This window comes from Tachyglossus aculeatus, chromosome 13 (genome assembly GCF_015852505.1).
Source record: "Tachyglossus aculeatus isolate mTacAcu1 chromosome 13, mTacAcu1.pri, whole genome shotgun sequence".
In the NCBI taxonomy this organism is placed as follows: domain Eukaryota; kingdom Metazoa; phylum Chordata; class Mammalia; order Monotremata; family Tachyglossidae; genus Tachyglossus; species Tachyglossus aculeatus.
The window spans coordinates 9,449,023-9,463,267 of NC_052078.1; the positions used below are offsets into that span (position 1 = coordinate 9,449,023).

Consider the following 14,245-nt stretch of genomic DNA (forward strand, 5'->3'; position numbering starts at 1 on the left):
GGAGGTTTTTACCTTTACTTAGTAATTATATAATGCATAAACTCTGTTAGGCAATGTCTAGTTATCTGCTGTTTCAGAGACTACATTCAAAACAAGGCCTTGATTCAAATAGCCTATCATAGAGAAGACACTTTGAAAGTCATTATTGGATTTCTGTTACTCTGAAGCAAGCAAAAGGTACTCTTCATTTGGGATTGTTGCAGGGGAAGACTATGGGAAATAAGAGGCAAGGGAAACAATCTGCACCAGAAATAATATACAGTCAACTCAGGATTATCAGGGACAGATTATCAAGGCTCCTTTTTCTTCTTCTCTCCCTTAGACTTAATTCACTTCCACCACTTGGCAAGAGAAACCAAAGAAGATGAAAACACAAATGAGAGTTAGTAGCTCTGTTATAAGGTTTGGTAAAGGAGGCAATTACAACTAGCAGGATAGCAGGATATGAACCGTGTCCCAGTTAAAACAAATAATCAAAGAGTTGGCTGTATATAGCATTCAAAGGGGAATTAGGACAAAGAGAGAATGCAGAATCATGATTTATTTTCAAATGTGAATTGGCATTTTTGGAGGCAGATAAGGGACACCACTGGAGGGAATGGTATTGGAATGTTATCCAATTACCTTTACATCTCACGTTAAAAACAGCCAAAGTGAGATGAATTGGAACAATTAGGCATTCCTTTTTTCTCCAAATGCAGTCAATAATTTTTCTGTTGTGCTCTCAACATTTTAGCAACCTAATTTATTTTTCCAAGAGTTTATGCTTAATGATTCTTAGTAATGATTTACTCTTAGGTGCCTTTCATCATAAGATGCACTATACTTACCAATGTTAGACTGCTCAATTAACTTGTAAAAAAATGGAAACACTTGAAAAGTAGCACAACCAAATGCACATTCATCAAAATCATGCAAGAAAAATCCAATAAGCATGCTTAATCATTCCACTATAGAGTACGTTGCGGTCGTAGCACCAGTCCACACTCTAGCAGTCTCCATAGAAAAAGAAATAACACCAGGGAACTCACAAATAGTGCTCTATAGAGTGAGGTAGTATTTTCACAAAAGACTAGTCCCGATGCTCTCCTCTCTTTTAAGTAGCCACACCCAAAGTTTCCCTCGTAGATAATCTTAAGAAGATGGAAATGGAAGGAAAAAGCAAAGAGTGATGGACTGTGGTAAAATGAATGCACAAGAAGCATTGCAATTTAGAGGTGGAAAGGGAAAGGGTCAAAAGATTCTACAATTGCTGATGAGACAATCAGTGAATAAAAATCTAAACAGTAACCACGTCTATTAAGGCCTAATTAAGTTGAACCGGAAAATGCTTTGCCATGGTCAGTCAGATTACACATCACAGTAAATGTCTTGATTAAGAGATTCCTTAGCAGTTTTCAACATTTTGGCTTCTCCGACACTTTATAAAGGGCTGTCTTGACATTTCCAAACTTGCCCCATTACTGTGGTGAGATCAGGGCCTAAGGGCCTCCCAGCCATTTTCCATTCACCCACACAGTTCTTCTGAAACTCCAGAGCTATCAGTTCATTTTCAACTGACCCCAAAACATTATAATAGCAATACCACTCCCGCGAGGCTCTCCAAAGACCCACTAGCATCCCGGGGGACATGATAACTGCTCAGTTTGAGAGGGCCCAGAAAATGCGAGAAATTGGCCCTGACTGCAGCAGGGCACTTCCCACAGGACAACCCAACCCCCCGCCTCCCAATTCGGAGTAATTTCAGCCCTTCCGTGACCCCTTTGGTTGCCAGCTTCCAGGGATGACAAAACTAATAATAATAGTAATTGTTAAGCACTTACTATGTGCCAGGCACTGTTCTAAGCGCGGCGGTGGATACAAGCAAAGTGGGTTAGATACAGTTCCTGTCCCACGTGGGGCTCAAGTCTTAATCCCCATTTTAAAGATGAGGTAACTGAGGCCCAGAGAAGTGAAGTGACTGTTCTAAGGTCACACAGCAGACAAGTGGCGGAGGCGGGATTATACCCCAGGACCTTCTGAATTCCAGGCCCATGCTCTATTCACTAGGCTGCTTCTCAAATACAGTCATACTCTACTTCCAGAAACCAGTGGAATAAGAGCCAGCAGCAGCAACAGCAGGGCAGTCAATATCAGAACTGGATATACTGCAAGTGAAAATCTGTCTAGTCCTTTTTTCCCCCATCATATTCTCTTTGAAGACAGGGTACGCAGTGCATAACTCCAACCCAGAAAAAAGAAAATGGGTTCATGTGCAAAGAAATATACAAAGGTTAAGGAAGAGCTTTGTTGAGGCTGAACTGAAACTGAGCAGTCTCCATTCACCTAAGTGTGAAGAGAGGCAACATCTGCTTAAAATCATAAAGTTGAATACCAAAGGACAATATTGCTGGACAAAACAGAAACATTGCAAGCTATTCTGGGGGCAGATTGCCTACAATATTATGCTGGTGGTGCTTGCAGAATTTGCCTGAGTACAGCCAGGTTACACTGGGAACAAAGCATGAACGTCTGTTGAAGGAGCACCTGTATGTGAGCATGATTAGAGGACAGATGGGAAAATCTAAACTTTCATTTTTAGTCAAAATGGTAAAACGTACTGAATGGAAACATGGAATGCGGCAGACATACCACTTTGTACACTGTTCAAACAAGAGAGAAACAAGTCTCTCAGAGGAATTATTTATTTTACATTTGAAAGCTCAGCAATATTGATAGAAACTATTCAAAATCCTTTAAGGGACAAGAAAATAAAAGCACACTGGCATTTTCAAACTGCACATAGTTATGCTTGGATATTTCATGATTTAGAGACTAATTTTTTTAATGTGCTAGAATTTCCCTGAAACTTCAAAAATATCTTTTGAGAGATCAAGTGAATAATTTCTAAGTGAACATCATATAAATCTAAACACTGCTTTCACTTTCACAAACTGAAAAGTACATCTTAGGCCAGACTAGGACACATAGTTTGGACTTTGCTTCAGCTCACTCTAGTTCCAGAATTTCTCACTTCCTCTATAATTACTGATCAAGTAGAACACATTGTGGCTCCAACTACTAGACCGACTTCATGAGACTACTGAGAATGAAAACCTAGCTTATAGATTGTTATAAAAGCTTCCTCCAGCAGAAAAATAAAGTTATACACAAAAGGAAATGTTGAAAATCCTTGGTCTAGCCATAAGAACATTTGGTCTGTGAAAGCTGACATCTTCACACGACTGTTAGACACATTCAAGACCTAACAGTGTGCAGGTGAAAACATGAACATTAAAAACGTGGCATAACGTGGCTCAACAAAGCAGTGTGACATACTACCAAGCAAGATGTGCAAGAAGGAAATAAAAGGCATCAAAGTGAGATTTACCACTGCTTTACTTACTGGAAGATTTCTGGCTGAATCCAAATAGAGGATAAGTAATGCTGAAGAAAGGCCATCATTGGCTTGGTCTTTGTCAGCTTTAATGCTTGTTAGCACCTAAAATGAAAATATTTTCAACATAGATTTCAGTCATTCCGATCCAACCCCGTACTATGCTGTTCTTCTTAAGACTGTGTAGAGTTCTGTTTATGGAAAAGGGATTCTCTTCCAAGCTAAGAAAGGAGGGAGGTAAGGAGATGAAGTCCAAGGCTGTCAGTCAGTCTGTCAGTCAATCGTATTTATTGAGCGCTTACTCGGTGAAGAGTACTGTACTAAGCGCTTGGGAAAGTACAGTATAACAACAGACACATTCCCTGACCACAGTGAGTTTACAGTCTCTGGATACACAGAAGTGATAAAGATTGGAACGGTGAAGACGTTTGCTTTAAGATAAAGCTACTGAGCTCCGTACACCTCTTAAGTGAATAATTTCAAGTGATTGCTTCATTGACAGTCTTTTCAGTTCACTTACAAAGTTCTCATCACTTTCTTAAACAGATCCAATCAGACTTCCAGACAGCTTACAAACTAAGGGTGAATGCCTTTTAAACTGCCACTAAAATAATTGCATTATTTTTACTTTATATTAATGTCAGTAAGCATGGAATTAATAATCAATTATTTTAATATAGGTTACTCTTAGAAGGAACAGGAAAGGGAGGATATCAAGACAGACACATCGTACCTTATCAAGATTCTCAGCATTTGGCATCAATGTGAGCCACTCCAGTCTTAAATGCAGCTTTCCTTTAGGAACCTCGTCCAAAGTGAACCACTGAAAATAAAATATTTTTAAAAATCGGATTAATGTAGATAAAAGTTCCTATAAATCTAAAGTTCAAACTAAACCACTCTTTTTAAAAGGAAGGTAGCTAGCTGCCCATTGCTCCGAGGATCAATAGTTTGTAGTTCTTCAGTTCCTGAGAGGCAGCTTCAGCGTGGTCTAGTGGATTTAGCACAGGCCTTGGGAGTCAGGAGACTTGGATTCTAATGCCGGCTTTGCCACTTTCCTGTTGGGTGACTTGGGCAAGTCAGTTAACTTCTCTGTGTCCCAGTTTCTTTATCTGTACAATAGGGATTAAATATCTCTTCTCTCCCCTACTGAGCCACTGAGCCCCATGTGGGACAGGGACTGTGTCCAGCCTGATTATTTTGAATATACCTCCGTGGTTAGTACGGTGTTCGTATTAGCACAGTGTTAGTGTTAGCACAGAGTAAGTATTAAATTCCACTATTATTATTCAGTTCTAACCTCTTTTGAACCTTGAGATTTCTAGAATTCGAAATTGAATTAAATACACAAACCTACCTTTCAGTGCTTAACTACGGTAGTGACAATAATGAGGGCAGAAAAAGGCTATGGACTTGATTCCTTATTTGAGGTTAAGTGTATTTTAAATAAGATAATAATAATAATAATAATAGTGGTATTTGTTAAGTGCTTACTATGTGCAAAGCACTGGGGGGATACAAGGTGATCACGTTGTCCCACTTGGGGCTCCAAGTCTTAATCCCCATTTTACAGATGAGGGAACTGAGGCACAAAGAAGTTAAGTGGTTTGCCCAAGGTCACACAGCTGACAAGTGGCGGAGCGGGAATTCGAACCCATGACCTCTGATTCCCAAGCCTGCGCTCTTTCCACTGAGCCACGCTGCTTCACTGATCTATTTTATTACCACTTAGAATATACTAGCTGGAAAAAGCCTGTCATCTAACTGGATAATTAGAACATTTCAATCCACCTGCACAAGAAGATGGACCCAAGCTTTTTTCTATACATGTGTGGATGTTTTGAGTAGCAGATCTAAGTGTCTGTGACAATTAAGATTGCCTAAATCTGAAAGAAAACATTTCATTTCATCATCTCACCTCCTGCTGATCAGATATTCTTCTTTAAAGAGGCTGGACTTTTGAATTTTGGGTTGATCGAATAAAAAAATAAAAGGGGAAGTTGGCAGAAATACCGCAGAAGATTCCAATCATCAACAAAAATAGACTTACTTCATCTAAGAGACGCTCCTTCTCAACTTCAATCAGATCAATCATGAGACTGAAAAAAAAAACAATTCCTTTACTTTACAATTCAATAGTTTAATAGCATTTCACTTTTTACAACAATAAAGGCCCTTAGTAGTGGTGTGTACATAATCACTACAAGAACACAATCTATTATCAAGAAAATAATTAACAGGCCAATGTCTGGTGGTGATGTTGGGGTTGGAGGGGAGCGGGGATGGGGAAAATAAAGAAAAAAGTATGTCAATTTAATTCTTTCACAAAAGTTGAGAGACTAAAATTTACCTTCCAAGAAAGTCATCCTTGTCTGGATCTTCATCAAAGAGTTCAATCTCTAACTCCTGCCCTGGATGTTCATAAACTAAAGCCTAAAAAATACAGCTTTGTTAGTTATTCTGCATCACGGTAACGAATTTACCCATTTAAGTAAATGAGTTAACCAATTAAGCAGTGCAACAAAAACCACAATAAATGGTTAGTGCAATTCTGGGCTCTTAAAACATGGCTATTAACATTCTTCTTGGCTCACTGAAAATAAATTATCACATTGTAAATATGTCAAATCAATGCCCTAACTCAAGTACACTTTTCCCCTTTAAATATACGGATAAATAGAGCTAAATGGCAAAATCTAAAAACAAACACATATGCATCTGCAGTCCACATCCGAACAAAATTTCCATGCTATTTCAATATTGCAAGCATGTCAAAATGCATCCAATAGGAGCAAATGTGTACTTTATTACTTTAAATTATATGGGTCTACAGACCATTAATCAGCAAAAATAAAGTAAATCTTTTAGAATAACTACCTCACAAACTCCTACTCATTTTAGCTATTAAATTTCTCCAACTGGAGTACTGATTTTGGGACATTTTGTGAGCTTCTAAATGTATAATTAATGTAAAAATACTTTACAGGACAAAGAGACGTTCATTCATTCACTTAATCGCATTTATTAAGCGCTTACTGGGTGCAGAGCCCTGTACTAAGCACTTGGGAAAGTACAATATCACGATAAAAAGTGACAATTCCTGCTCACAATCTAGACATCATTTTTCAGGAGCCCCCGGAAGTTATTTTACCTCATAAACTTCATTCCACTTTGGACTGAGATTTTCCTTGATGACTTTGCTTTGGAAGATTTGGTTGCCAACTCGAATGACTCCATAAGGATCTGACTTCCCTTTGACAAGGCCTTTTAGATAAGTATCTTTGCCCTGAAGATCCTGAGCTTCAATGAAATGAATCCTTAGAACACCCTGAAGAGAGGTGAGAAAGAAGATTAAAATTCATTTTATATATCACAGCCTTATAAAATACTTTCTCTTCCCCTTCACTCAAATTCTTACAGTACAGGATTTTCCCAAAACTTTGCTTTAATAGAATCAAAGGAAAGGAAACAAACATAGACTTTGAGCCCTATGTGGGCAGGGAATGTGTCTGTTGCTGTACTGTACTCTCCCAATGTTTAGTACAGTGCTTTGCATGTAGTAAGCTCTCAATAAATATGATTGAATGAATGAATGAATGAATGTGGGACAAGCACTGTGTCCAGCCTGATTAGCTCGTATCTACCCCGGTGCTTTAAACGGTGCTTTGACATTTAACTACAATATTAATAACAATAGTCAAGAGTCAAAAAGGTAAATACCTAATTGTTTTTGGTACTCTTTTGGAGAGAATGCCTTTTGATTATTACAAAAAACTGTAGGAAAGTTAATGTCTTAGCATGCAAGGATCTTTTGGGGAGTGGGGGGGGGGCGGGGAGAGAGAGATATAAGGGCAGCTATAGAGCAAAAAAGACTCTACAGCCTTTAAATCACAGTGTTTTTGAATATTCCACAAATTTCTAGAATTAATAAAGTACATTTGGAATAGGAATTAGCTATTCTTCTTCCCAAATAAAAGATTAGGCTCTTTCTTCCTTACTCTCCAACGGTAACAAAATACTTTAGAAAATGCCTTTTAAGCTTTACAGAACTAGATTTCTAAACCTAACAAAATTCTCGGTTTCTTGGTAGTGACTCAAAGAATATTAAAACAATCTTCATTTCAAAGGAGGTGAATGTCACACTTAATTTGATGACAAGAACATAATAGTGGCATTACTATTAATGACTGCTTTGAATTTGTATGGTGCCTTTATTTTTTTCAAAGCTCTTTTACATGTACGATCTCATTTTATCCTCACAAGAATCCTGAGAAGTAGCAAGAGGCAATTAAAGATGATGAAATAGGTACGAAGATTAAGTGACGTGACCGCGGTCATGTCGCAGGACAGTGGAAAAAGTGAAATTAGAATCCAGTTCTGGAATCCAGAATCCAGACACACCTATGCCTATTTCTATTAGGCCACACTGTCTCTCTTCTTGATAATAAATTTATCAGAAAAAAATACATACTATGTGTAGATATTAATAGATTTGATTTAATACATCTTTATACGGACCCATTCCGCATTTACCCTCTCGGTTTCCACCCTGTCGGTAACTGGAAGAAGACTAACATCTACTGCTGCTACTTCTGATTAAAAAAAAAGGAAGCTCCTTTCTTTCCTTCCATTTTCATAAAAGAATAAATAAACTGATTTGGATATGAGAGCCCAAATCATTATTGACCCCCATCTCAGGCCAACCTAAATGGATTCTGAAAATAAGGTGTTCTGTACCTGGGCTTTACCAATTCCTCAAGTCACCCTTTAAAAAGACTGCTACCCTCAAATGGACGACTGGATCTCAACCGGGCTTTAATGCGCTGCCTGATATTCATTCATTCATTCAATTGTATTTATTGAGCGCTTACTGTGTGCGGAGCACTGTACTAAGCGCTTGGGAAGTACAAGTTGGAAACATCTTAATCCGAGGTTGAACAACTGTTGAAAACTAACCACCTTCCTAACCAAATCACAAGCAACTAATGCTGCTTTGCCCCTTCAAGCAATACATTTACTCTCTCAAGTTATATTTTTACTGATAGAAGAGAAGGAGGGGGTTCAACCAAATAACTCTGAAAGTTTCTAAACACTCTGTGATTGGACAAATTCAGGACAGGAAGATGCTCACCTTTGGTATAGGGAACCGCAATTGAGCAATCTGAACTTCACTGACAAGAGGAACTGTAATTCGATTGGGAAGTACCAGGTAGTTTGATATTATGTCCAGAATGATAGTGTCTGATAAGCCTCTGTTAAACAAAAGAAAAATATTTGTTACACTTTGATGGGCAACTCAAGGCTTTCATTTTAAGTTACTTATTAATGTTTACAGTTGTCAAAATCTTGTAGTTTGCCTCATCACTCAAATAGGGGGAATTTAAAACTGTCCCCCATCAATTAAGAAGAAAAAAAATACCACAGTAACAGGCTGGTTTCTTAAATAACTTTCTAAGAATTGACTCTATTGTTTTAACTCAATGCTTGGAAGTACTTGAATTTTCTAATTCATCTGATCGGTGATACGGTCTTTGTATACGGTGGCAATTTGGTGCAAGTTGTTTCATTCCTTAAAGAGCAACGATTGAACTTTGCTTTCCTACTTTAGTAGTCGTGATAAATATTTCTAGGTGTATTACAAATTTTGGACCAGAATTTACTATGCCTTCACCTTCCAGGGCAATCAGACACAGGTTTGGAAGAACCTGATTAGACTTAAAAATACCACCTCCAACAACAACAACAACAAAAAACATTTATACTGGGAGCTAAAGTGGATGGATGGCAAGTTGCCTAAATTACCAACCCATTATGCTGCTATTTAGAAAAGGTAACGTTTTGGGAATGATTCAACAGAATTATAACATGAAAGAATCAGGAAATTATCTTCCCATTAAATTTCTCATCAACCTGTAGAACAATCCCTCCAGGTTTGGGCCCCACATCGTTAAGACAGGACTGGAGAAATTTGAAGGGGTCCAGAGACATAACTGAAATGGTATAAACATTAGAAAAGAAGTCTTCTGAGTAAAAGTTATCAAGGAACGACTGCAGTGTCTCCATCTCAAGATCTTTCAGGAGAGGTAACCATGTATCCTGACGTGATTTATTCATGACTGGAGGCAAAGGGCTGGACCCAGGTTATCTTTTCAAGGTTTCTTCCACCTCTTACTCTGTGACCAGAGAACAATATGCTAGTGCAGAGACAGAAATAAATGACGGTCATTTGCAGAGGAAGGAAGAGTATAGAAATTGGAAGACTGGAGTTAGGCTTTCTCCACTGGAAATTTATAATATGAGAAAGAAGGGTTTAAGTGGATAATTTTTCTAGGTCTCCCAGGATATTAAAACTAAATATATTTTCCCTAAAATAAAGATTTAAAAGAGAAAGTGAGGGAGTTTTTAAGAAATTTAGAACCTCAGGTGCTGGTAAAACAAATTAGAAAATTGATTACTTTAATAGTACTAGAGAAGCAGCACAGTCTAGTCAGAACAAGCATAGACCTGCTACTCGTCTGCTGTGTGACCTTAGGCAAGCCACTTCAATCAATCAATCAATCAATCGTATTTATTGAGCACTTACTATGTGCAGAGCACTGTACTAAGCGCTTGGGAAGTACAAATTGGCAACACATAGAGACAGCCCCTACCCAACAGTGGGCTCACAGTCTAAAAGGGGGAGACAGAGAACAGAACGAAACATACCAACAAAATAAAATAAATATTTTATTTCATTGGGCCTCAGTTTCCTCATCTATAAAATGGGGAGAAAGGACCTTCTTCCTTCCCTTAGACTGGGAACCACTTGTGACATAGGCTTGTATCAACTCCAGGGCCTAGTACAGTGCTTGGCACATAGTAGGTTCTTAAGAAGACTACTGTTACTATTACTATTATTTTTATCACGGCACCTCAGAGTGTCAAAATTCTTGAATTTCATTTTCTGATTATATGTCTGAGCTCTGAAAATATAGTAGTGACTACAAAAGCCAAATTCATGGACAAGGACCAAAAACAAAGTAAGCAGCAACAAACATTTTACTAGTCCCTTGGATAATAAACTGGCCTTCTAAGCTTGCTTCTGTACTGAGAGGTGCCACCCTAAACCAAAGACTAGAAATACCAGCAGTTTCAGACTTAAAGTGACCATTTCAGCCCTCAAATAAAACACAAGAGAAGCACCACAAGGGAGTCCTCAGCATAGGGCTGTGATTATAGCAGTCCCCACTTTGGGTGGTGATTTACAGGTTCACCACAAATAATCACCATCCAAAGACTGGCACTGTTGAATAATGACAGAACTAATGACAGAACTAGGCTGGCTGCATTTTTCTCTTCAGGAAGGGGCGTTTTCTAACATGGCTGAACTGAGTCATTTGGGTACCAGTGATTCAGGATCATCACATCCACCATTACACCCAACTGCAAATTCCTTCCCCTCATTTATACTGTGAGCACACAGATAAGGACTGTGTCCAATTCTACAATGTGAACTGTATTAAGCAGACTGATAGTTCTGAATGGGTCTTAAACATCCCACCATAGAAGATGCACTTTAGAACTACACTGCTAATAGATTACTTATCTAATGCTTACTTCAGTCCAGGGACATCCAAAAGATTAGTCAGTCCTGTCCAGTTAATTTCCAGGAGCTGTATAAGAAAAAAAAAAAGGCAGAAGAAAATAAGCATTCCTTTACATTCTTTAGAAGATCATTTCTGTTGCAGCATAAGAAAATACAAGATACTAAGAGGAAGTTGAAAATACGAAAGGAACTCATTTAACACACTGCCCATGTTCACCCTCTGGCCTGAAACTCCCTCCCCCTTCATACCCGACAAATCACCTTCCCCACCTTCAAAGCCATCAAAAGTCACATCTCCTCCATGAGGGCTTCCCCTAAATTCTCATTTCCCCTATTCTCCCTCCCTTCTGTATTGCCTATCCACTTGAGTCTGTACCTCTTAAACATTTGATAATCACCCCACCCACTTAATCAATGATATTTGTTGAGTACTTATTGTGTTCAGAGCATTGTAATAATAATAATAATAACAACGATGGTATTTGTTAAGCGCTTACTATGTGCAAAGCACTGTTCTAAGCGCTGGGGAGATATAAGGTGATCAGGCTGTCCCACGTGGGGCTCACAGTCAGTCCCCATTTTACAGATGAGGTAAATAAGGCACAGAGAAGTTAAGTGACTTGCCCAAAGTCACACAGCTGACAATTGGCGGAGCCGGGATTTGAACCCATGACCTCTGATTCCCAAGCCTGTTCGCTTTCCACTGAGCCACGCTGCTTCTCTACTAAGAAGCAGCTTTGTACTTTGTACTAAGTGCCCATGCATACATCCTATTTCTCTGCCTTTCCTCTATTCCTAATTTATTTCAAAGTCTATTTCCCCTCAACACTGTAAGCTCCTTGTTGTATTGCACTCTCCCAAGTACTCAGTACAGTGCTCTACACACAGTAAGTGCTTAACTGGTAGACTAAAGTGGAGTTCTGCAAGAACATAACCTCACGCTACAGAAGAACTTGGTATACTGTTTATCTACGGATTGGCAGACACTACTGAAATGACCTCTATTTCATCAGACTCTCATAGACGCAATTGAGCAGCAAAAGTCAAGCAGTTCAAGGAATTTCCCAATTAACCTTTATACATAAATTTGAACTCTTACAAAATAAAAATCTAAAAATAAAGATGCCCAAACAGCACTGTTTTTGCTATAAAAGAGTTGACCACTTCAAAGTGGCCTTATGGGAACACTGAATTTCAGATCTTTCTAATACTGATGATGATGATGGATTTTCACTGTACTCTACCCCATTACACTGAAAGCTCAAAGGTAAAAACTATGTCTCTTCCTTCTCCTCTATAATCAACAAGCACATAATATATTGTTCTGCAAAGAGTAGGAGCTCAATATATCCTGATGCTGCTGATCATGATGATGCTAAGTGGGGCACTCAGAGGCAGTTATTTTAAATCAGGGAGCTAAGAATCTGCCATTGCTTCTAAGAAATTACCCTTGGGCAGTTTAGTGCATCTTGAAACCATGACATCAGTTGGAACACAACAGCATGAAGCAATTAGCCAGATTACCACCAGCTTTATCAGGAAGACTTCTCTCCTTTAAAGCACTGTGGCATATTAAAAAGGTAGAGACATTCGGGCGAAAACTTGGGAGCACACAGTTTATTCATGGAAAGTTGTTTTAATTTGACTCTCAAAGAAGCTCTTTGCCGTTCACCTTATAGAGAGATCTGTCACTTGCTAAAAGCAATTAATTACTCAGAATTTAAAAAATTACAGATCTATTTCAAACACAGGAGTGCTATCACAAAACAGATGAAAGAGGGAGTAATCAAATCATAATCCTCATAGACCTCAGACAGCCCACGTATATTTGCAAATTACATTCACAAAAGTCCCGGGTCTGAAAGCAGCTTGAGAATAACTGTAGCCACCTATATTCTAGTCTCAGTCAATCATATTTATTGAGCACTTACTGTGTGCAGAGCACTGTACTAAGTGCTTGGGAGAGTACAATACAGTGCTCTGCACACAGTAAGCGCTCACTAAATACAACTGAATGAATGAATCTATATAACAATATAACACACACACTCCCTTACCACGACAAGCTTACAGTCTAGCAGTGTCTGCTTCTTGTGTGGCTGATATCACGGACCTCTTTATTTCAGATTAATGCGATGTAAGAGGCAGTTATTACACCAATGGCTTGGGAGGGGTCCCTTGACTAGTAGTCTGGATAAAAGCGGCATGGTTGAGTGGAAAGAGAAAGGCCCTGGGAGTCAGAGGATGTGGGATCTAATCCTGACTGGGCCACATGTCTGCTGTGTGACCCAGACAAGTCACTTAACTTCTCTGTGTCTCAGTTATCTCATCTGTAACATGGGGATTAAGACTATGAGCCCCATATGGAATAGGGACTGTGTCCAACCTGATTAACATGTATCTACCCCAGTGCCTAGAACTGTGCTTTGCACATAGAAAGCACTTTCATCACAATTTAGTGGTTCTCCCAGTGCTCTGGATGGATCCCCATGCCTTTCTTCCATTAGCCCCCACACCTCAAGCAGGCGATGGCTCTATCCTGTCTCAGATTCTAAAGGTTCTGCTTTGTCTTCTGTCACTAAAAACCAGTCAGCCAGAATGCAAATTTTTCTCCGGATGGTTTGTAAAAGGCTTTTTCATTAAGTGCCTTTCCTAACAAATCCTATTTATTTGCAGCAAAAAGCTGCTGACGAATGAGGGCTGTCAGGCAGCCAGAGGTTAAAGTTGATAACCGTAGGCTTTTGCTATTTCCATTTAGGACATTCTGCATTTCAATCCTCGCCTTACTATTAGAGTGAAGCCAAGGCAGTGAATGAGTGATTGGCAATAGGAAGACAGCCGAATCAGTGAATTCCTGGTTTACTTTATGTATTTTTCACAACTCAAACTTCTTCCCTCTCCAGCGTCTTTCGTTTCCCCATTTCATTAGCAAGCCTCACAGAGGACTGAAGAAAGGGACTGAGTGTTGTGCCCCTTATCAACTTGATAGAATGGAGGATTCGGCTTTTTTGTGCCTCCTTCCTGATATGGTAATGGATAATATAGTCTGGATGGCTTCCAGACATTATACAACAGCACATCACCCTGCCTGTGCCCCAATAAATTTCTCTAGAACTGTTTAGAAACGGCCTTTACAGAGAAGCAGGCAGTAATTTCTACTTTCCAAAACGGATGCCAGTTTAGAGATACGTAAGGACATGATCTGACATGACGTTAACAGTGGAAACAAACAGCGGTGCACTGATTTATTTTGGAAGGTAACCAGTATCCATTTATTGATCAGT

General features: G+C 39.0%; 1 protein-coding gene across 1 annotated transcript in view; it reads right to left on the reverse strand.

Annotated features, from left to right (window-relative positions):
• ESYT2 (extended synaptotagmin 2) overlaps nt 1-14,245 on the reverse strand; it is a 102,945-nt gene that overhangs the window by 19,711 nt on the left and 68,989 nt on the right. Inside the window, exons 7-13 of the mRNA XM_038755645.1 lie at nt 10,973-11,028; nt 8,508-8,628; nt 6,528-6,704; nt 5,727-5,809; nt 5,427-5,475; nt 4,110-4,199; nt 3,386-3,481 (exon numbers count right to left, since the gene is read on the reverse strand). Of these exons, the coding sequence (XP_038611573.1) occupies nt 3,386-3,481; nt 4,110-4,199; nt 5,427-5,475; nt 5,727-5,809; nt 6,528-6,704; nt 8,508-8,628; nt 10,973-11,028 (672 nt within the window). The remainder of the gene's footprint in view (nt 1-3,385; nt 3,482-4,109; nt 4,200-5,426; nt 5,476-5,726; nt 5,810-6,527; nt 6,705-8,507; nt 8,629-10,972; nt 11,029-14,245) is intronic.